Source organism: Giraffa tippelskirchi, chromosome 10 (genome assembly GCF_054371585.1).
Source record: "Giraffa tippelskirchi isolate mGirTip1 chromosome 10, T2T-mGirTip1v1.2.pri, whole genome shotgun sequence".
Classification (NCBI taxonomy): Eukaryota; Metazoa; Chordata; class Mammalia; order Artiodactyla; family Giraffidae; genus Giraffa; species Giraffa tippelskirchi.
This window is the reverse complement of record NC_137284.1, coordinates 97,201,052-97,225,757: the sequence shown is the minus strand read 5'-3', so window position 1 is coordinate 97,225,757 and position 24,706 is coordinate 97,201,052. Positions and strand designations below refer to the sequence as shown.

Here is a 24,706-nt window from a genome sequence, read left to right as displayed (position 1 = left end):
TTCAAATGTAATATCACTATGATACTCATTTTATGAAGGCCTTTTGTTTTTTGAAACTTATTCCTGTTAACCAGGGGTTGGCAATTTAAGGCCTGTGGCCAAATCTGATCTCCTGCCTGTTTCTGTCAGTTGTTTCATTGAAACCTAGCCTCACTCATTCATTTATGTACTGTCCATGGCAGCTCTCATGCTGTAATGTCAGAGTCAAGTAGTCACAGCAGAGACCATATGGCTCGCAAAGTCCAAAGTATTGACTCCATGGCTCTTTACAGAAAAAAATTTGCTGACTCCTGAAATTATAGTATTACCTACTGTCACTCTGTTTATTGTTTTGCTTTTTAAATTATCTAGTATTCAGCTACATAAATAAATATGATAATTTCAGAATATGATAGAAGCAATGGAAAATGGTTGAGTGAGCTGGTGACAATAGATAGATGGTAGAGAGAGTCTGGGAAGATGCCATTTGAACTGAGACCTAGGAGATAAGAAAACCGAGGCTCAGAGAGTAGTATGTACAAAATCACACAGGTAGTAAGTGGTATAAGTGGGATTTAAGCTCAGGAATAACTCCAAATATAGAGGGCTCTTTCCTCTGTAATATAGCCATCTTCATATATTCATGCAAACACAATACCAAGCAAATAGGTAAGTGTTATAACAAAGAAGCATCAGCAAAATTGTTTAGTTCTCCTAGACTTGAAAGGCCAGAGACAGGGTTTTGATGTATTGAAATTTGGAATCAGTACTGATGACTGGGTTTGAATCATAGTCCCGGCACTGACTTGGCTGAGTCACTTAAATTTGCAGCCTTCATTGTTGTTTGGAGGGGTGGGGGCTGGTGGGAGCTGTCTATAAACTGAGGAGGGTGTTTGGATGATCTCCACGGGCTCTTCTGGCTCTCACTTTCTATGATGCTGTGACTTTAGGAGGTGGCATTTGATCTAGGTTTTGGAGGGTGGGGTGATTTTGACAGGCTGCCTCGTAAATGAAGAGAAAAGGTATTCCAGGTGGTATGAAGAGTCTGAATAAAATCACAGTGGCTAATAACTGTAGAAAGAATTCTAGGGATGGTTATAATGGTCTGATCTGACAAGGCTAGAGTTTAATCCTGAGAAAACAGGGGAGGCAAGAGTCTGGTACTGAGCTGAGGGAGAGCCTGAAAGTTATGCTTAGGAGCTGGGACATCTTCCCTTGGAATTAGGGGATTTAAAAGGTTCTCCACCTTGAGCATCCCTGCCCATTGACCAGCCTCTCTTGCTATGAAATTTCAGTGATTGAGACTTCTATAGACCATCTGTTCATTTTCTGACAACTCTAAGAAAATTCCTCATTACCTTGAGTCAAAGTGTGTGAGTTCTAGCTATACCTTTTGCAAGATGCAGTTTATACACAGTCATTGGAAGATTTTAAATGGTAGAGGAACATATATACATATATATGAAAATATGCTTATACATATTCTTTTCTAGATTCTTTTTCATTATAGGTTATTATAAGATATTAAATATAGTTCCCTAGGCTATACAATAGGTCCTTGTTGTATATCTATTTTACAGTAGGTCCTTGTTGTATATCTTTTATATATAGTAGTTTATATCTGTTAATCCCAAACTCTTAATTTATCCCTCCTCCCTCTTTTCCCCTTTGGTTAATCACATGAGTCTGTTTTGTAAATAAGTTCATTTGTACCATTTTTTATGTTCCACATGATATCATATGAAATTTTTCTTTCTCTGTTTGACTTGATTTTCTTAGTATGTTAATCTCTAGGTCTGTTCACGTTTCTGCAAAGGACATTGTTTCATTCTTTTTATTTTATGGCTGAGTAATGTTCCATTGTGTATATGTACCACATCTTCTTTATCCACTCATCTGATGATGGACACTTAAGTTGTTTCCATGTCTTGGCCATTGTAAATAGTGCTGCTATGAACATGGAAAGTGAAGTGAAAGTGTTAATTGCTCAATAGTGTTCGACTCTTTGCAATGCGCTGGACTGTAGCCACTAGGCTCCTCGGTCCATGGAATTCTCCAGGCAAGAATACTGGAGTGGGTTGCCATTCCCTTCTCCAGGAGATCTTCCTAACCCAGGGATCAAACCCGGGTCTCCTGCATTGTAGGCAGATGCTTTACGATCTGAGTCACCAGGATGCGAACATGGGAGTGCATGTATTTTTTTGAATTAGTGTTTTCATCTCTTCCAGATCAATGCCCAGGAATGAGATTGCTGGATCTTATTGGTAACCCTGTTTTTAGTTTTTGAAGGAACCTCCATACTGGTCTCCATAGTGGCTGTACCAATTTACATTATCACCAATGATGTAGGAGGGTTTCCTTTTCTCTACACCTTCTCCAGCATTTATTATTTGTAGACGTTTTGATGATGGCCATTCTGACTGTTATGAGGTGATATCTCATTGTAGTTTTGATTAGCATTTCTCTCATAATAGCAATGTTGAGCATTTTTTCATGTGCTTGTTAGCCATCTGTATGTCTTCTTTGGAGAAATGTCTATTTAGGTCTTCTGCTCATTTTTTGATTAGGTTTTTTATTTTTTGATAATGAGCTGTATGAGCTCATTGTGTAACTTAGAAATTAAGACCTTGTCAGTTGCGCCGTTTGCAAATATTTTTTCTCCCATTCCATATGTTGTCTTTTTGTTCTGTTGATGATTTCCTTTGCTGTGCAGAAGCTTCTAAGTTCAAGATCCCATTTTAAAATTTTGGCTTTTATTTCTATTGCCTTGGGAGACTGACCTAAGAAGACATTGCTACTATTTATGTCAGAGAAGATTCTGCCTATATTTTCTTTTAGGAGTTTTTTGTGTCATGTCCTATATTTAAGTCTTTAAGCCATTTTGAGTTTATTTTTGTATATGATGTGAGGAGTGTCCTTCATTAATTTACATGTGGCTCTCCAACTTTCCCAACACCACTTGCTGAAGAGATTGTCTTTTCCCCATTGTATATTTTTGCTTCCTTTGTCAAAGATTAATTGATCACAGGTGGGTAGATTTGTTTCTGGGCTCTCTATTCTGTTCTGTTGATCCATATATCTGCTTGTGTGCCAGTACCATGCTATTTTGATTATCGTAGCCTTATAGTATTGTCTGAGGTCTGGGAGGGTTAGACCTTCAGCTTTGTTCTTTCTCAGATTGCTTTAGCAGTTCTGAGTCTTTTGTGGTTCCATGTAAATATTAGGATTTTTGTCCTTGTTCTCTGAAGAATTTCATGGGTAATGATAAGGATTGCATTAAAACTGTAGATTGCTTTGGTAATATGCCCATTTTAATAATATAAATTCTTTTAATCCAAGACCATGGGATTTTTTCCGTTTCGTTGAGTCATCTTTAATTTCCTTTATCAATGTTTTCTAGTTTTCACAAAAGTCAATATTCTTAAAAAAAGTTTTTCCATCCCCATCTAAAGAATGTACATATATTCCTTTTAAAAATATTACAACTTATGGTAAATATGAAGGGAGCAATAAAAATCACCTTTTAATCTCACTAACCAGAAAATAGTTACTAGTAAAACACTTTGGTGTATTTCTAACCAAGTATGTCTCTATGCATAGATACAAAAGAAAAGCTTGATATTATTGTCACATTTTGTTCATATCTTGCTTTTTCTAATGTAATGTCACATGTCTACATTTCCCAAGCCATGCCATTAATAATTATTTGATAATTTAGCTACTAATGACTATATATCATAGTCCCAAAGATGACTATATCTTATTTTATGTAAATGTCTCATAATAGATAAATTTTTAAGTTGCTTGCATTTTTCATCACTGTAAATAATGTTGTAAAAAACAGTCTTGTTTATAAATTTGTATTCACATCTGCCTGTTTCCACACCAGTGGTTACCTTTTAAGCAGGGTTGTTATGGACTCAAGTGTGTTTATTTGAAAAATTGTTCTGAAAGTAACGTGAAGAGTGGGTTGGAAAAAGGTGATTCCAGAAGCAGGCAGAGGAAAGATGCTGTTTGAGCAATTTAGGCCAAGTATAAGAGCATAAACTAAATTATTGGTAGCAAGGTCAGAGAAAAGAGGAAGTGGTAATGTTTCTTAAAGTGTTTGTTTTATGTTTTTGTTTTTGTTTTTTTTGCATGACAGAATTTTCTTTGAACTTGATGAAAGCTGCCAGCATTTTTTTTTTTTTTACGTATTAATTCAGGGGTTTAAAGACCTCTAAGGAGGTGGCACCCCACTCCAGTACTCTTGCCTGGAAAATCCCATGGATGGAGGAGCCTGGTAGGCTGCAGTCCATGGGGTCGCTACGAGTCAGACACAACTGAGCGACTTCACTTTCACTTTTCACTTTCACGCATTGGAGAAGGCAATGGCAACCCACTCCAGTGTTCTTGCCTGGAGAATCCCAGGGATAGGGTAGCCTGGTGGGCTGCCGTCTATGGGGTCGCACAGAGTCGGACACGACTGAAGCGACTTAGCAGCAGCAGCAACAGCAAGGAGGTGGCTATAGTGGGCACGCCATAGAGATTCTTAATGCAGGGCTTAATGGTTCTTTTCCAAAATAGGAAATACCAAGGGGACGAACAGGTTTGAAGGGTTGGCTTTGGAAGGAGGAATTTATGAGCCTAGTATTAGATGGATTGGGTAAAACTGTCATGGAGAGAGCTTATAAATTGATATAATGGCTTAGGAGAGAGGTCAGAGCAGAATATGAGGATGTGGGAGCCATCCTCACAAAAGTGGTGGTATTGAGACCTGGGACATGAAAGTGTCCTAGAGATCAGGGTGTTTATACAAAGAATACTTGGGACATACCGAGGCAGACAGCTCACTCCTTAGTAGTAGAGAAGGGGGAAACTAGAGAAGGAGCTAGACGATGAGTATGAAGAAAACCAGAAGAAAATGGTATGGAGGAAGCCAAGAGAGACAAGAGTTTCAAGAAGTCATCAAACTGTCAAATGTTGCAGAGGTCAAGCTAGAAAAGGACTGGAGGGTGTCCACAGGAGCAATTTAAGTCACCTGGAAATGTGGGATGAGCAGATTCAGAGAAATTGTGGGGCTGGAAGCCAGATTGTAGCTTACGGTGAGGAGTGAAGGGAGCAGAGGGAGTAGAATGCTCATGGCTCTTGTCTAAGAAAGCCTGTTGTGAAAGGCTGGAGAAGGTCAGGTGATAATTGGAGTGAGATGGGGCAGTAGAAGGTTTACTGTTTCTTCTTGTTTATATTCAGGAAGCAAAGCTAGATTTCCAAATTATAATATGACTTCGATTGCCTTTCCAACATTTGCTATGTTTAAAATTCTTTTATTGGTGATTGTTTTTTGGGCATGGTATGTTCTATCCAAGCATCCAATGAAAGCATTGCTGCCCAAACTCCTAGCATCTTCAAGTTCTATTTAAACAAGCCGAGACCTCCATCTTTGCTCATAGTTTCACTGGATCTTTTAAATGTATTTATTTATATTAATCAAAGAATAATTACTTTACAATATTGTGATGGTCTCTGCCATACATCAGCATGAATCGGCCATAGGCATACATGTGTTAGATTTTAATTAGATTCCCCTTTCAGTTTTTGAGCTTCAACATACTAGTATTTGGAATTGCAGTTTTTAAGTTACAGAATATGACTTGAGTCCTTGACGTTTGACCTCTACCTAAAGAATTGATCGAAAATGGTTAATGTTGCAGTTTAGAGAATGTCTTTGTTGTATTGCCAAATGCTGAGTGATAGAGAGATTTAATTCTAACAAGCACTAATTAGAAAGAGAAAAATTAAACAGTGATGTGAACCAGAATCAGAATAAACCAGACAAGGAATACTTTTATTGGTTGCAGAACATCAACAATGTGTGATATAGTCTTATTCACTTCCTCTACTAGCAGTGGAAATACTGCAGGCTGTCTCTAGGGGGTTTAGACAGGCTTATTGAAGACATAATCATTTTGATAGGTGTTATTTGTTGGTAATATGATGCCTTGAAGCTGCAGAAAATTATTTGTTTTTGCTGCTGCTGCTGCTAAGTCGCTTCAGTCGCGTCCGACTCTGTGCGACCCCATAGACGGCAGCCCACCAGGCTTCCCCGTCCCTGGGATTCTCCAGGCAAGAACACTGGAGTGGGTTGCCATTTCCTTCTCCAATGCATGAGAATGAAAAGTGAAAGTGAAGTCGCTCCGTCGTGTCCGACTCTTAGCAACCCCCTGGACTGCAACCCACCAGGCCCCTCCGTCCATGGGATTTTCCAGGCAAGAGTACTGGAGTGGGGTGCCATTGCCTTCTCCATTTGTTTTTAGAGATACGCTAAATGGTTCTTGGATTTTTTTTTAATTAGTTTATTTTCTATTTTTTAACTTTACAATATTGTATTTGTTTTGTCATACATTGACATGGATCCACCATGGGTGTACATGTGTTCCCCTTCCAGAACCCCTCTCCCACCTCCCTCCCCATCCCATCCCTCCGGGTCATCCCGGTGTACCAGCCCCAAGCACCCTGTATCATGCATTGAACCTGGACTGGCGATTCGTTTCACATATGATAATTTACATGCTTCCATGCCATTTTCCCATATCATCCCGCCGTCGCCCTCTCCCACAGAGTCCATAATACTGTTCTATTTATCTGTGTCTATTTTGATGTCTCGCATACAGGGTTATCTTTACCGATTGACTAAATACCATATATATGTGTTAGTATACTGTATTGGTGTTTTTCTTTCTGGCTTACTTCACTCTGTATAATAGGCTCCAGTTTCATCCACCTCATTAGGACTGATTCGAATGTATTCTTTTTAATGGCTGAATAATATTCCATTGTGTATATATACCACAGCTTCCTTATCCATTCATCTGCTGATGGGCATCTAGGCTGCTTCCATGTCCTGGCTATTATAAACAGTGCTGCAATGAATATTGGGGTACACGTGTCTCTTTCAAGTCTGGTTTCCTCGGTGTGTATGCCCTGCAGTGGGATTGCTGGGTCATATGGCAGTTCTATTTCCAGTTTTTTGAGGAATCTCCACACTGTTCTCCATAGTAGCTGTCCTAGTTTGCATTCCCAACAACAGTGTAAGAGGATTCCCTTTTCTCCACACCCTCTCCAGCATTTATTGCTTGTAGTCTTTTGGATAGCAGCCATTCTGATGGGCATGAAATGGTACCTCATTGTGGTTTTGATTTGCATTTCTCTGATAATGAGTGATGTTGAGCATCTTTTCATGTGTTTGTTAGCCATCTGTATGTCTTCTTTGGAGAAGTGTCTGTTTGGTTCTTGGATTTTTTAAAAACAAAACAATATGGCAAAGGTTTCTAACTTGGAATAAGTGAAGAGTCAATGCAGTGTCTCCACTAGTTTCTTGTTTAATAATACATTTGTCTATTTTGAGGGGTATTATTTCTCTCAGCAAAATTGCTTTAAATATGTTGACATCAAAAAAAGTATTACTTCTTTAGAGGTCACTGTGTTATAATACAATACACTTATCCATTTAGTAAATTAAATAGAGGGTATATATGTATACGGGCTTCCCTGGTGGCTCAGGCAGTAAAGAACTGCCTGCAATGCGGGAGACCTGGGTTTGATCCCTCGGATGGGAAGATCCCCAGGAGGAAGCCATGGCAACCCACTCCAGTATTCTTGCCTGGAAAATCCCCATGGACAGAGGAGCCTGGCGGGCTACAGTCCATGGGGGTCACAAAGAGTAGGACATGACTGAGCGACTAAGCACACACACACATATGTTAATACATCATTACATACTTACACACGTGTGTGTGTGTGTGTGTATGTGTGTGACTTTGCTTTGTAAAGAACCTGGTTGTGTTTTCCTTAAGGTGAGATTTACCTTTCTTAAGGATAAGATTTTACTCTGAAATTCTTGTTCATGTCCTTTCTTCTTTCTCTTTGTTTTCCAATGAAATTCATTATCATATCTTTTAACCCTCTTTGGACCTCTCTTCCTCCCGATGCTGTCTAGAACCTGAGCCTTTCCTTTAATCATACCTTCGCCATTCTAGCCTGTTCTCTTGCTCCTTGACTTTTCATTGAATCTAATTCAGTTTTCCCAGGCTCAACCTCATCATTTGACATCTTTCCCACTGTCCCTGAGCTGCTGAGCCCTGTCAGCTGAAACTTGACAACACTGCCAATTGTAGGCTCTCTAAATCCGTGGTCTCCAGTCTGTTGGGGTCCCGAGATGGCCTCTGTAATCCTTGATTGTTCCACACTTTCACCACTGTCTTCCTACTTCCTCCCTGTCACCTGTTCCCTCAGTCTCGAAAAATAATCTTGACTCCTGTTTTATTGAGACCAACAGGCAGGAATTCCTTAACATCTTCTTCTTTTACTACCATTTTCTGTCACTACCTGCAAATTTTCTGAACACATATCACCTCCTAGTTATTTTCCTACTTTTTGTCTTTAACTTGGCTACCAGGCTGCTCAAAAGAGCAATGCCTTTTGCTTCTCCTTCTACCCTCTGGCTTCCATCCAGAACTGCTAACTGTTAACACCTAGTAGATAGTTTTCCACCTTCACCTTATTTGGCCTTAAAGGCATTTTAACATTCAGTACTGCCTCTAAGCATCTTCCTCAGTGTTCATAAAACTCCTCACTTTTGGATTTTTCTCCCACCTTAGGTTCTCACAAATTTAAAGTTGCTATTCCCAAAGTAGCATGAAAAAATTTAAGCATTTAGTGCTTTACAGCATAATAATTGATGTGAATGTTCATAATTTAGTATTGATTGTACTTCTAAAAATTGTACCATACTTTTATATATAGTATATAAATAACTCAGTATTAGTTGTACCTTAAAAAATAAACATATTAATTTTCCCTTGGTTTCTTCTTTCCTAGTTAATGAAGGAGTTCCCTCTCCTGAGCATGTTCAACATCCATGAAAACCTTTTAGAGGCTCTCCTGGAGCTACAAGCATATGCTGATGTTCAGGCAGTCTTAGCAAAGTATGACGGTAAGTCCTTGGGTACTTTTATCTACTTGAGTATTCCTCTCTTCTTGATGTATTTCAATGATTAGATGAGAAGGACCATTTCAAATAGCACAGAACTTTGATAACTATTGTCTTAGAGAATTTCCACCTGATTTCCATGGTCAGGAATCACTCAGAACCTCTGTAGGCGGCACATACCCTGTAGGAGCAGCACTGGCCCCTCACTGGTTGACTGTGACCACTACCTGTTGGTCATGTAGATCCTTTGAAGCAATAGAACAGCTAGGTTTTGTGGTTGTTTAGCTGCTAAGTCATGTTCGAATCTTTGCAACCCCATGGACTGTAGCCTGCCAAACTCCTCTATCCATGGTATTTCTCAGGCAGGAATACTGGAATGAGTTGCCGTTTCCTTCACCAAAAACAGCTGGTAGCTTCTGCTACGAAACCTGTGACAGTTCAGTAATGTTTGAAGATGAAATCATGGCCCCTTCACCCCAGGTCTTCTCTTCTTTAGCAGAAAAATCTTCTTCTCAATTGCCATTGTCTTTGAATTTACTATTTGATTAATTGTACACAATTTTCTACATAATTAGCTGCTAGAATCTCTGTAGAATTTCATACCATTCTGCCAGGTTCCATTAACTCTCTCCCCAAAATAAATATATTTGCTTATAAAATGGTTGTTAGGAAGTGATTGTTTATGTTACATGATTTTTTTTTTTACTTTATAAAATATTCTTTATTAAGTAAGCATTTTTAGTGCATTTAAAGAATTATTGGCATGTACACACTGCAATATTTAAAATAAAATGCCTTTCTGTGGAAAAAGAGAATTATTCAGGTCAAAATTTCTAGCAATTCATCAAATATATAGAGCAAACTATACTATTTGAGTCTTATTTTTGACATATAGTTCCTCAAAAGGAATCTCTGAAATAGGTTAGAGTTGTTATCCCCTGCAGCTGGAGGAACTGAGGCATCATGAGACTGTTTTTCTTTTGCTTTATTGTTAATTCTTGCTCAGACTGATGGAAACTAAAAGCCCTCAGTCAGATGGCACCACTTGGCCTGTGCAAACATGAGCACCCTGTGTAAGAAAATATATGCTACCTAGTATGGAACTGATTTTAGAAAGAGAGAAAAATGTGGCACACTTTACAGTAAACAAAATAAAGACTGTTTGTCCTTCATGTCAGCTCACTTTTGTTCTCTGTTTATATGCTGGAATCTCACTGTCGGGCTGACCTTGGGAGTCTAAGCCAGGATACTACCTTAGAGGCAGAATGCTCATGGTACACTGAGGGCCTTTTGGTACCTAAGAAACCCAGCACATGGGTTCAGGTGGCCATGCACCTTCCATGTACTACCCCCAAGCCAGCAGTGTGATGGCAAGGCTTCAGTGTTCTCATCCCTAGAGTCAGCCTGCACTCAGCTTGCTACATCAAGGCGTGAGAAAAGGTTTAGCCAATAGAGCCTTTGGGATCTCAGGTCTCTCCTAAGGCTCCTTTCATGAAGATCTCAGTTCATTACAGAAATCATCAGCTTTGTGTTACAAGACTGATTGTAAAATAAAGCAATGAACTCATTTGGAGCTTTCTGTCGTCTGTCTCTATCCCATTGCACAGTCTCCGTGCCACAACAACCGAAAGCTGATTTATTAGATTCTGATAACATATGTTCACATTATTTGTTACAAGAGCCTGTCCCACCCTCCACTAAAACTTGGCTCTCACTTTGCTAAATTCCTTTGTTGCAAATGGACAAACTCACTATACCAAGGCCCTTGTGTTGAGCTTTGTTTATGTTTGTACCTGGCAACAGAGATGATGTTCTTTCTCATTATTCATGGAAAAAGAGCCTCATTAGTGGCAGGACACATACTGTTGCTGAGATGCCTCGTTAGGGGTTTGGAGTTCAGCAGTGGTCAATAGGCTGCAGATGACCTAACCCCAGTTGAATCCTGGAGGGTGTTTTGGCTCAGACTTGGCTTAGGCCCGTGTCACTTACAGTAGAAATATAATGAAGTGGCTGCTGAAGTTACTGTTCTCGAGGAGTGAGCTGCAGCCACACCAGACAATTAAAAACATGCCTCCTCTTCTCCCCAGGCCAGAAAATGGGCTCTTTCCGGCTCATCCCTGCAGCTTTTCCTGGAGACCCAAAGGACCTCGACCCAGTTTTTGTCCAATTTTCTTGCTCTGTGTGAGGAAGTGGAAGCTTCAGAGGGCCTGGAGTACAGAGAGCAATTGGGGTGCCCTGTTCTTCACCCTGGTTCTGAGTCATCATTGTAGTCTGTGAGATTCTGGAGACAGCACTTTGAACCCCAGCCTCCCCATCCCTCACCATTGAGCCACACCCAGAGCAGCAGGATTAGATGTTATCTTTGCAAATCGGAATGCTCTAGTTGGGTAGCTCTTTCTTGGATGTTTTATGGGTATAGCAATCCTTCTTTATTACATTTGCTAGGTGGCTGAATTTTTTCAAGTAGTATGAGGGGAAGTGACACAATGGGATTGGTGCTACTTCTCTGACCTTTGCAAAAAGGATTTAGAAATATGGCAAAGCACGGGGGAAAAAAACACAGCATGTTCTGAGGAAAGGAGGAAGGCGGCATATATTCCCTTTGCCTCATTCTTATTCTTCTTCACCTCTATTTTTTTTTTTTTTTTTGCTTTGACTTTTTAAAGTGACATTTACAAAGTTCTTTTATAGGGTAGTCCTTTGGCAAGCCTGGATTCCAAGTAGGGATTACCAGTTAACTGGTCACCCCTCCTTATAAACTGCAACCTAATTTTTACTTTTCCCTGCAGATAGCTTTTGATCTTATGTTATTCCAGCCATTAGTCTGAAATGCTGTCTTGCCATCCTCAGGAGTTTTCATGGTCTTCTAGTTTCAATCTGTTAACCAACATTATGGGTGAGCAATTTTTATCCAGGTGGTTGGTGTTGGTTTTGGAGGGTCCCTCATACAATGACTGAAAAGCAGCAGCAGCTAACATTGAGTTCTTACGATGTGTCACGGTCAGACATGATCCTAAGCTTGGCATGGATGAACTCATTTATTCTCGCCACAGCATATAAAGTAGATACTAAAAAAAAATAATAATAATAAAGTAGATACTATTATTAGCCCATTTTGCAGCTGTGGTAATTGGTACAGAAAGGAGTTAAGTAACTTGTTCAAGTGAAGAGCCTAAAGCCATGGAGATATTATGTTGTGAGGGCAAAGAGAGAAACTTAGAACAGCCTTTGTTCAATACGATGTAAATTCTACGAGGAAAGGAAAGCAAGAATAAACTGAGGTCATCTGACCCCAGGCCCATGCTCTTAACCATCATCCCACTTCCACTGTCTCTGCTGTTTGCAGTATTTTTAATTGTTTCTGTTAACACTCCTCTTGTTGTTATCATTGGTTCCAATTTATTGAGAACCTACCATGTGCCAAGCGTATTATACATGTTACCTATAACCCTTACAATGTCCTTGCAAGAAGGTAGTTATTCTGTTTTAGCAGATGCAAAGCTGAGGCTTGTAAATTTAAGTAACTTTCAAAACCACATTCCTTGAAAACTGCAAAACTGCAGAACTGAGATGCAAATTCAGGTCTAGCTGGCTTTAAGAGTCCATGTGTTTTTCATAAACGTAAGCCTAGTTGAAGTGACTTTCTTTTTCTCCCTCCTCTTATAAAGAATGAATTAGGCAGGCTGGAGCCATGGTGCAGAATTTCAGTGATGCCAAAATGTCTTTTAAGATTTTTTAAAAATTATTCCTTAAGAACTGGGCATATCTATATTTGTCTATCTTTCTGAAACCATCTCCAATCACCTTGTTCCTGATTTCATTAGTCACAAAAGGGATTTGATGTACGGTGTTCATTAATCTGTGATTTATCTTGTTTTTTTCAGTCATACATTAGCTATAAAGACAATGTTTTTAAGATTATAAGGTCATCAGAACCTTCTGTTTGAAGCCATTGATGAAGTTGTTACAAGCTTTGAATTGCCTTTCAAAGACATTTATAGGCCACCTAGCTTGAAAGCTTAAGTCTGAAGATTAGGGTGGGAATGAGGAAAAGAATTCATGTGTTTCTTATTCATTATTATTTGTGCATTTGAATTTTAGAAGAATCTCACAGAGCAAGTGAATATGAATATGAGTGCACCCTTTGTGAGCATTTCCTTTGGGAGTACCTAGCTCTGTCTCTAGTTAGTAATTCCTGGGGATACCCAAGGCAGTCTTGGAGGGGCAGAGGACTAGCCCTGGTGCCAGCCTGCTAAGATCATGCCCAGCTCTGCCTTCCACTGGCTGAGTGAACTTAGTTCAGTTCAGTTCAGTTCAGTCTCTCAGTTGTGTCTGACTCTTTGTGACCCCATGGACTGCAGCACGCCAGGCTTCCCTGTCCATTACCAACTCCCAGAGCTTGCTCAGACTCATGTCCATTGAGTCAGTGATGCCATCCAACCATCTCGTCCTCTGCTATCCCCTTCTCCTCCTGCCTTCAATCTTTCCCAGCATCAGGATCTTTTCCAGTGAGTCAGCCCTTTGAATCAGGTGGCCAAAGTATTGGAACTTCAGCTTCGGCATCAGTCCTTCCAGGGAATGTTCAGGGTTGATCTCTTTTAGGATTGACTGGTTTGATCTCCCTGTAGTCCAGGGACTCTCAAGAGTCTTCTTCAACTTCACAGTTCAAAAGCATAAATTTTTAGGTACTCAACTTTCTTTATGGTCCAACTCTCACATCTCATGGATGTGAGAGTGAACTTATACAAATCACTTAACCTTCTAAACTTCCATTTCTTTCTCTCAAAATGGAATCAAGGCTTAGAAAGCCTAAGCAATTTGCCCAAGATCACACAGATGGTAATTTGTTGTGAGGATTAAAGCAGTTAATCAATGATAGCTCAGTAGCAAAGAATCCACCTGCCAATGCAGGAGATGCTGGTTCGATCCTTGGGTTGGGAAGAACCCCTGGAGAAGGAAATGGCAACCCACTCCAGTATTCTTACTTGGGAAATTCCATGAACAGAGGAGCCGGGTGGGCTACAGTCTGTGGAGTTGCAAAAGAGTCACACATGACTTAGCAACTAAACAACAGTGTTTGAAAAGTGTGGGACATGCAATAAGAATTCAGTAACTATTAACCATCATAAAGAGACAAGATGACCACTCCTGAACTTCACCACTGTTCTCAACCTATTTTGTTCAAATGTAAAACTGTATGCTGCTGCTGCTGCTGCTAAGTCGCGTCAGTCGTGTCCGACTCTGTGCGACCCCATAGACGGCAGCCCACCAGGCTCCCCCGTCCCTGGGATTCTCCAGGCAAGAACACTGGAGTGGGTTGCCATTTCCTTCTCCAGGGCATGAAAGTGAAAAGTGAAAGTGGAGTCGCTCAGTCGAGTCCGACTCAGTGACCCCATGGACTGCAGCCAGCCAGGCTCCTCCGTCCATGGGATTTTCCAGGCAAGAGTACTGGAGTGGGGTGCCATTGTCTTCTCCGGGAAAACTGTATATAAAATGTCAATTAAAATGAGAGCATAAGAGCCCTGTCTTATGTCCCCCTGAAAAGTGTTAATGGCCTCTTGTTAAAATTACTTATACATCTAACAGGACATGTGAGCTGACTCATTGGAAAAGACCCTGTTGCTAGGAAAGATTGAAGGCAGGAGGAGAAGGAGACGACAGAGGATAAGATGGCTGGGTGGCATCACTGACTCAATGGACATGAGTTTGAGTGAACTCTGGGAGTTGGTGATGGACAGGGAAGCCTGGTGTGTTGCAGTCCATGGAGTCACAAAGAGTAGGACATGACTGAGTGACTGAACAATAAAATAGGACGTGTGTGTAGATATTTAATAAGAATGGAAACACTTAGTTTTATCTCTAAAACAATTCTTAAACATTTGGAAAACTGAAAAATAAAAATTGCCTGAGATTTTCACTTCTGAGATAAAGACAGATCTTTTCAGCCTCAGGGCAGTTTGTACCAACAGAAATACAAATTCAAGCTCTTCTGGATACTTATTGCATTAGGGCATCTAGCGATTGCCCTAAATTTGGGATCAGAAGCTTCCCTGTGAATGACAGCTGGTCTTTTTATATAGTCACGAATGTTATATAAATGCAACAGCTATTTCAAGACCATTTTTACTGGTACCATCAGTTCAGTTCAGTTCAGTTCAGTCGCTCAGTCGTGTCTGACTCTTTGTGACCCCATGAATCACAGCACGCCAGGCCTCCCTGTCCATCACCAACTCCCAGAGTCCACCCAAACCCATGTCCATCGAGTCAGTGATGCCATCCAGCCATCTCATCCTCTGTCGCCCCCTTCTCCTCCCGCCCCTAATCCTTCCCAGCATTAGGGTCTTTTCCAATGAGTCAACTCTTCTCATGAGGTGGCCAAAGTATTGGAGTTTCAGCTTCAACATCAGTCCTTCCAATGAACACCCAGTACTGATTTCCTTTAGGATGGACTGGTTGGATCTTCTAGCAGTCCAAGAGACTCTCAGGAGTCTTCTCCAACACCACAATTCAAAAGCATCAATTCTTTGGTGCTCAGCTTTCTTCACAGTCCAACTCTCACATCCATACATGATTACTGGAAAAACCATAGTCTTGACTAGACAGACCTTTGTTGGCAAAGTAATGTCTCTGCTTTTAAATATGCTATCTAGGTTGGTCATAATTTTCCTTCCAAGGAGTAAGTATCTTTTAATTTCATGGCTGCAATCACCATCTGCAGTGATTTTGGAGCCCCCAAAAATAAAGTCTGACACTGTTTCTACTGTTTCCCCATCTATTTCCCATGAAGTGATGGGACCAGATGCCATGATCTTAGTTTTCTGAATGTTGAGCTTTAAGCCAACTTTTTCACTCTCTTCTTTCACTTTCATCAAGAGGCTCTTTAGTTCTTCTTCGCTTTCTGCCATAAGGGTGGTGTCATCTGCATATATGAGGTTATTGATATTTCTCTCGGCAATCTTGATTCCAGCTTGTGTTTCTTCCAGTACCATCAAGCCCATCCTAAATCTGCATTCTTATTTACTATCTGGTAATGTGCAGAAGAGTTTCCCTGGTGGCTCAGATGGTAAAGAGTCTGTCTACAATGCAGGAGACCCAGGTTCAATACCTGGGTCGGGAAGACCTCCTGGAGAAGGAAATGGCAACCCACTCCAGTATTCTTGCCTGGGAAATCCCATGGATGGAGGATCCTGGTAGGCTACAGTCCATGGGGTCGCAGAGTTGGACATGACTGAGCAACTTCACTTCACAATGTGCAGAAGGAATACTTTTAAGTACAGGACATGTTTGTAACATTGGGGGAATACTTTCATCTCAGTAGATTGAAAGCAGAAATTTTAAAGAAAACATGAGGGAATCACTCTATGCTGAGACCCTTCAGGGAATAAACTTTCTGCTGATCATTGTTTTACAGAGTCAGCATGTAGTTATAAGTAAAAATTTTGTACACTTTGTTCACTGCCCAGGGCCTTATAGCTAGAACAAGTTACTCAGTGATCATCTCTGTTCCTCTGAAGTGGTCACTGGATACCCTGTCTCTTGGCTAGGCTGTTTTTCACTTAAGTTTGTGGAATAAGTGGTATTTGAGATGCCAGAAGGACCATTGAATAGAATTTGTATTGAGGCTGTCAGCATTAGACTGTCAGATTATGCTGTCCAGACCTCCAAAATGGTGCTTTTCAGTTAAGTGTGTCTATAGATGTGAGTTTTGATGCCACAGGCACAAGCGACTTTGCAGACATATCCACTGCAAAATTAGGTTGCATTCGAGAAAGAGGATTTGAAGTGCTGTCAGTCCCAAGTGACAGACTTTAAGCCTAGTCCAGCTCCCTTCCTTGGCCTTGTTCTTATGGAAAAGATCAAGGATACCAGGCAAATGTTGAAGAGAATTTTTGTGTAAAAGATGGGCAGATAATCACATTGCTGCTTCAAAAAAGAAAATAATTATCCGCCCCGACACCATGAACTAAGGCTTCAGGCTGATAAGCATAAGTCACTGAGAAGTGATGGCCCTGTATAGCTTTGCACTGAGTGCCCTGCTGACTGGGAAACCAAAAAGTAGGTCTGTCATGAGAACTGGGCCTTTGAGGTTACAAAGTGGTTGGCTGTCATGCTATACGTGCAATGAGCAGGACTTCTCACAGATGCTATTTCAGAGTAAAGACTGTATGTATGGAAAGTTTCTACAGTTTCTGATGATGGAAGACATTTTATGAATGCATATATCTAGAAGTCACAGAGTTGGCATAGGAACAAATCCTTTAAATTTATGTTGGCTTTAGTAATCTTTATGGCCAGTTATCATAATTTACCAAGGTAACATTTCTCCTTAGCTGGCCATCACCATCACATAAAATTCCATATTTGGTTCTAGGGCACCAGCCATAGAAGTGCCTTCTGACACAGACCCTCTGGGGTAATCCAGTCCAGAAGTTGCAAATAACATCTGGAGTTTGCTTTGTAGCATAAGATAAAAATCTCTTCATGTAGTTGAATCCGTGTTGCCTGCCACTCCCTTTGCTCTAAATTACTAAGATCAGTGGGGTTCCTGATTGAATCACTGACTTCCCAGGTGGCATACCTTTTTGAGGTTCTTTTTATTTTATATCAGTCCTTTTTATTTCTTCAGTGAAGCTTTCTCCTTTGGTTGAAAGGGGACAACCTTAGATTGACTTTTTGAAGGTGGGACCGAACAACTTCATACTGTCTAGAATCCCCCCAAAATCTAAGGACAGAAGTATGCATATCTGTTGTTGTTTTCTTCGCATCATATCATGAACAGGAGTACATGGAGAAATCTTATTGAAGACAGTCACATGGAAGATAGAATCACATCATGGTACAGTAATAAGACATTATGGTCCACAAACAAGAAGGAGAAATGGGCTGTGTTTTCATTAGTTCGTTTTTCACTTTTGTTTGTTCATGTTGGTCTGTTCATGGCTCCAGAAGAATCTGTCAAGGCTACATAAACTTCAAGTATATCAACTTGTTGTCGGACTAAGAAAAGTGATACTTGATACTCTGTAATCTTAGGTGGTTACAGAGAGTAATTAGGTTAATTTTTTCAAATTAATTCAGCAAGGATCTAGCAAACCTTTATGCTGAAGATGCTTTTAGGTGCTTCCAGATTTGAAGAAGAATATGATTTATTCTGCGTTGCCAAGAAGCTTTCAGTCTGTTGGAGAAAGAGGTTAAAAACAAAAAAACAACCCATAATGAATCAAGGTGGGATGAATCTGTGCTCAGTGAATCAGTTTGAAACATACTGCAGGGAGTACTGAGAAAGAAGCTCTTTGAGAGCAAGCCCTGTATCCTCTTCTTGGACTCTGATGTACTATGGTAGATGTTCAGAGCATCTGTGGTGAATGACCGACTTGTTAGATGGAGGTGCACTGTGAAATAGTGCTCTTACTTGTGAGGTGCTTTGGGACTTACTTATCTACTGGCTCCTACCCTTGAAAACATTGTTTTAGAGGTTTCAGTGTGAAATTGACCCTCAATTGACCAATATCATACATAGGAAGAGTAATGATCCTTTTAAAATTACATCCTGATTGTTATTATTATTGTAGATGAACAAAGGGAAATTAGGCAAAAAGATCATCATTGGAAAAAATTCTATCCTATCTAAGGTTTTGCCCCATGGGTTTTCTGAGACACATCAAAATGACAGCTTTACTCATAATCACATAACTTTGTCCCAAGATTATTTCATTGAATTTCAAGTTTGTTAGTATGAGCCATTCATGACTTTTGAAAACTTAAGAGTCATCCTCCCTGAGGTGACCTTTCTTTTTTTTTTCAGTAGGACAATTCACATAAAGGGTGCTTGGGAGCCAGAAGAGGTGTGGTTTGCTTTCTTTGTTTCTGGACAAAAATTTCACTTCTGTTTAACGTTGCTTCAGCTTTTACTCTTGCTTTCTTCCTGCCCCGCTTTCCCACTATACCGCTTTGTCAAATAGACATTTAGATTTAGAGCACAATCCAGTGTCTGCATTCTGCTGGAATGCTGTGTGTGCGTGTGTGCTCAGTTGTATCTGACTCTTCCAGCCCCAAGGACTGTAGCCAGCCAGGCTCCTCTGTTCATGGAATTGCAAGCAAAGATAAATTAAGTATACATGTTGAGAAATAACATGTTTCTGACTCCCTCTTAAAGCACGCATCAATACAGATCACTTTTGGTTCCTGGAAGCTAAATTAGAAGTAAATGCTTGCATGTGGAAGGAAGGTGATATAAAGTGATTTAATATGTTACTATGTTAATTTAGGATTTTATTCAGCAAACACTGACCACCAACTATGTTTCAAACATTGTTTTGTATTGTGGGTACAAAGTGATGAAGAAACACAGCTTTAACCCCTAAAGCACACCATGTGAATAGGAGAGGGAAATGAGAATGGACAGTGGGTGTGAAGTGTCAAGACCGACAGAGTTTAACCCAAGGTGGAAGGGACACCTCACCAAAGGTGATGAGGGAAACTACCCCCGTGGAGGTGGGATCTGTGCTGAATCAAACAGTGAAGGTGCTGGAGGCAAAGAAAACACATCCAAACACATTTGGGGCAGGACTGACCCAGCTTGTGTGGGGAATGTTGTTTCCTGCAGAGCAGAGGGGTGGAGGAGGGCCGCAGCAGAAGATGCACTGGTGAGTTAAGCAGGAGCCAGACCTCAAAGAGCTTTGATTCTAGTTTGGATTTTATTCTAAAGACTATGGAGAGACCTGAAGGCAATTTCAGCAGAGAAAGGGCTTCAATCTGCCTGCAAAGTGAATAGAGTGGCACAGTGAATTAACACTCGGCCTAGTTTTGACGTGAGGTGGTCGGGAGGTGAACACAGTGTGAAAGCCCTGAGACCTGGAGGAGTAGGATGCCGAACTCCTGTGCTTTCAGACTCTGCAAAGAAGCAGAATTCTATCCTTTGGGGAGACATTTGCTAGGTTCTCCAACCAAGAAGTGTAAAAGAGGTATTAACAGAGTTTGGTTTTTCTTCCTTAAACAACAAATGGAAATCCCAGTGCAGAAACTTTTTATTTCATGGATAATCAAAACTTTTATTTTAAACTATAAGCACTTAATTTCATTTGCTCTCTGGTGATCTCTTTCTTAACTCCAGGAAGTCAAGACCTATATAGACCAGAAAGCCCCTTAGATAATCTGTTTTTCGAGCAGAATGTACTAAGATGTTACGTTAAGAGTCTGCCTGGATTCATGTATCCTACCTACTTTCGTCAATACCTACATACTTCTGCTGAGGGATAGCAGTGACACGAGGAGGAAAAAAGTGAAAGGTGAGGAAGAGGTGGAAGGTCTTTAGAGGGATCTTACTTCCTGACACTTTAATTACAACTAAAGTAGACAAATTCTGAGAGTAATTAATACCTTGGATTTAATTCTTATCAAAAAGAAAGAACTTTCAGTTCAGTTCAGTCATTCAGTCATGTCTGACTCTTTGCAACCACATGGACTGCAGCACGCCAGGCTTCCCTGTCAATAACCAACTCCCGGAGCCTACTAAAACTCATGTCCATTGAGTCGGTGATGCCATCCAGCCATCTCATCCTCTGTCGTCCCCTTCTCCTCCTGCCTTTGATCTTTCCCAGCATCAGGGTCTTTTCAAATGAGTCAGTTCTTCACATCAGGTGGCCAAAGTATTGGGGTTTCAACTTCAGCATCAGTCCTTCCAATGAATATTCAGGACTTATCTCCTTTAGGATGGACTGGTTGGATCTCCTTGCTGTCCAAGGGACTCTTAAGAGTCTTCTCCAACACCACACATAGTTCAAAATCATCAATTCTTCGGCGCTCAGCTTTCTTCACTGTCCAACTCTCACATCCATACATGACCACTGGAAAAACCATGGCCTTGACGAGACGCACCTTTGTTGGCAAAGTAATGACTCTGCTTTTTAATATACTGTCTAGGTTGGTCATTGCTTTTCTTCCAAGGAGCAAGTGTCTTTTAATTTCTTGGCTGCAGTCATCATCTGCAGTGATTTTGGAGCCCCAACAAATAAAGTCTGCCACTGTTTCCACTGTTTCACCATCTATTTCCTATGAAGTGATGGGACCAGATGCCATGATCTTAGTTTTCTGAGTGTTGAGTTTAAGCCAAAAACTTTTAGCTCTCCTCTTTCACTTTCATCAAGAGGCTCTTTAGTTCTTCACTTTCTGCCGTAAGGGTGGTGTCATCTGCATATCTGAGGTTATTGTATTTCTCCCAGGAATCTTGGTTCCAGCTTGTGCTTCATCCAGCCCAGCATTTCTCATGATGTACTCTGCATATAAGTTAAATAAGTAGGGTGACAATATACAGCCTTGACGTACTCCTTTACCAACTTGGAACCAGTCTATTGTTCCATGTCCAGTTCTAACTGTTGCTTCCTGAACTGCATACAGACTTCTCAAGAGTCAGATCAGGTGGTCTGGTATTCCCATCTCTTTCAGAATTTTCCAGAGTTTGTTGTGATCCACATAGTCATAGTCAAAGGAATTGACACAGTCAATAAAGTAGAAGTATAACTTTTTCTGGAACTCTCTTGCTTTTTCTGTGATCCAACAGATGTTGGCAATTTGATCTCTGGTTCCTCTGCCTTTTCTAAATCCAGCTTGAACATCTGGAAGTTCATGGTTCAGAAGCCTGTCTTGGAGAATTTTGAGCATTACTTTGCTAGCATGTAAGATGAGTGCAATTGTGCGGTAGTTTGAGCATTCTTTGGCATTGCCTATCTTAGGGATTGGAATGAAAACACCTTTTCCAGTCCTGTGGCCACTGCTGAGTTTTCCAAATTTGCTGGCATATTGAGTGAAGCACATTCACAGCATCATCTTTTAGGATTTGAAATAGCTCGACTGGAATTTCATCACCTCCACTAGCTTTGTCTATAGTGATGCTTCCTAAGGCCCACTTGACTTTGCATTCCAGGATGTCTGGCTCTAGTTGAGTGATCATACCATCGTGATTATCTGGATCGTGAAGATCTTTTTTGTATAGCTCGTCTCTGTATTCCTGCCACCTCTTCTTAATATCTTTTGCTTCTGTTAGGTCCATACTTTTTCTGTCCTTTATTGAGCCCATCTTTGCATGAAATGTTCCCTTGGTATCTCTAATTTTCTTGAAGAGATCTCTAGTCTTTCCCATTCTATTGTTTTCCTCTATTTCTTTGCATTGATCGCTGAGGAAGGCTTTCTTATCTCTCCTTGCTATTCTTTTAAACTCTGCATTCAGATGGGTATATCTTTCCGTTTCTTCTTTGCCTTTCATTTCTCTTCTCAGTCCAGTTCAGTTCAGTTGCTCAGTCGTGTCCAACTCTTTGAAACTCCATGAACCATAGCATGGCAGGCCTCCCTGTCCATCACTAACTCCCGGAGCCCACCCAAAGTCATGTCCATTGAGTTGGTGATACCATGCAACCATCTCATCCTCTGTTGTCCCCTTCTCCTCCTGCCTTCAATCTTTCCCTGCATCAGGGTCTTTTCGAATGAGTCAGCTCTTCGCATCAGGTGGCCAGAGTATTGGAGTTTCAGCTTCAACATCAGTCCTTCCAATGAACACCCAGGACTGATCTCCTTTAGGATGGACTGGTTGGATCTCGTTGCAGTCCAAGAGACTCTCAAGAGTCTTCTCCAACACCACAGTTCAAAAGCATCAATTCTTCAGTGCTCAGCTTTCTTTATAGTCCACTCTCACATCCATACATGATTACTGGAAAAATCATAGCCTTGACAAGACAGACCTTCGTTGGCAAAGTATTGTCTCTGCTTTTTAATATGCTGTATAGTTTGGTCATAACTTTCCTCCCAAGGAGTAAGCGTCTTTTAATTTCATGGCTGCAATCACCATCTGCAGTGATTTTGGAGCCCCCCAAAATAAAGTCAGCCACTGTTTCCACTGTTTCCCCATCTATTTTCCATGAAGTGATGGGACCGGATGCCGTGATCTTAGTTTTCTGAATGTTGAGCTTTAAGCCAACTTTTTCACTCTCCTCTTTCACTTTTATCAAGAGGCTCTTCTATTCATAGCTATTTGTAAGGCCTCCTCAGACAACCATTTTGCCTTGTTGCAGTTCTTTTTCTTGGGGATGGTCTTGATCCCTGCCTCCTGTACAATGTCATGAACCTCTATCCATAGTTCTTCAGGCACTCTCTCTATTAGATCTAATCCCTTGAATCTATTTGTCACTTCCACTGTATAATCGTAAGGGATTTGATTTAGGTCACACCCGAATTGTCTAGTGGTTTTCCCTACTTTCTTCAAGTTAAGTCTGAATTTGTCAATAAGGAGTTTATGATCTGAGCCACAGTCAGCTCCCTGTCTTGTTTTAGCTGATTGTATAGAACATCTCCATCTTTGGCTGCAAAGAATATAATCAATCTGACTTCGGTGTTGACCATCTGGTGAGGTCCATATGTGGAGTCTTCTCTTGTGTTGTTGGAAGAGAGTGTTTGCTATGACTGGTGCATTCTCTTGGCAAAACTCGATTAGCCTTTGCTCTGCTTCATTCTGTACTCCAAGGCTAAATTTGCCTGTTACTCCAGGTAACTCTTGACTTCCAGCTTTTGCATTCCAGTCCCTTGTAATAAAAAGGACATCTTTTGGGGGCGTTAGTTCTAGAAGGTCTTGTAGGTCTTCATAGAACCATTCAACTTCAGCTTTTTCAGCATTACTGGTCAGGGCATAGACTTGGATTACTGTGATATTGAATGGTTTGCCTTGGAAACAAACAGAGATCATTCTGTCGTTTTTGAGATTGCATCCAAGTACTGCATTTCGGACTCTTTTGTTGACTATGATGGCTACTCCATTTCTTCTAAGGGATTCTTGCCCACAGTAGTAGATATAATAGTCATCTGAGTTAAATTCACCCATTCCAGTCCATTTTAGTTAGCTGATTCCTAAAATGTCAGTGTTCACTCTTGCCATCTCCTGTTTGACCACTTCCAGTTTGCCTTGATTCATGGACCTGACATTCCAGGTTCCTATTCAATATTGCTGTTTATAGCATTGGACTTTGCTTCCATCACCATTCACATACACAACTGGGTGTTGTTTTTGCTTTGGCTCCGTCCCTTCATTCTATCTGGAATTATTTCTTCACTGATCTCCAGTAGCATACTGGGCACCTACTGACCTGGGGAGTTCATCTTTCATTGTCCTATCTTTTTGCCTTTTCATACTGTTCATGGGGTTCTCAAGGCAAGAATACTGAAGTGGTTTGCCATTTCCTTTTCCAGTGCGCCACATTTTGTCAGAACTCTCCATGACCCCTCCGTCTTGGGTGGCCCTACATGGCATGGCTCATAATTTCATTGAGTTAGACAAGGCTGTGATCCATGTGATCAGATTGGTTAGTTTTCTGTGGCTGTGGTTTTTAGTCTGTCTGTACTCTGATAGAAAAGGATAAGGGGCTTATGGCAGCTTCCTGAATGGAGAGACTGACTGAGGAGGAGACTGGGTCTTGTTCTGATGGGCGGGGCCATGCTCAGTAAGTCTTTAATCCAGTTTTCTGTTTATGGGTGGGCCTGTGCTCCCTCCCTGTTATTTACCTGGGGCTAAACTATGGTGGAGGTAATGAAGATAATGGTGACCTCCTTCAAAAGGTCCAGTGCATGCACTGCTGCACTCAGTGCCCCCAACCCTGCAGCAGGCCACCCCCTACCCACACCTCTACTGGCGACTCCTGGACACTCATGGGCAAGTCTGGGTCAGTCTCTTGTGGGGTCACTGCTTCTTTCTCCTGGATCCTGTTGCTCACAAGGTTT

The 24,706-nt window shown here is 40.9% G+C and overlaps 1 protein-coding gene across 33 annotated transcripts in view; it reads left to right on the top strand.

Moving 5' to 3' along the window:
* Window positions 1-24,706, top strand: part of ST7 (suppression of tumorigenicity 7) — a 315,966-nt gene that overhangs the window by 188,736 nt on the left and 102,524 nt on the right. For all 33 annotated transcript variants that reach the window (XM_081537854.1, XM_081537850.1, XM_081537845.1 and 30 more), the window contains one exon: window positions 8,836-8,950. In XM_081537854.1, the coding sequence (XP_081393980.1) occupies window positions 8,836-8,950 (115 nt within the window). The remainder of the gene's footprint in view (window positions 1-8,835; window positions 8,951-24,706) is intronic.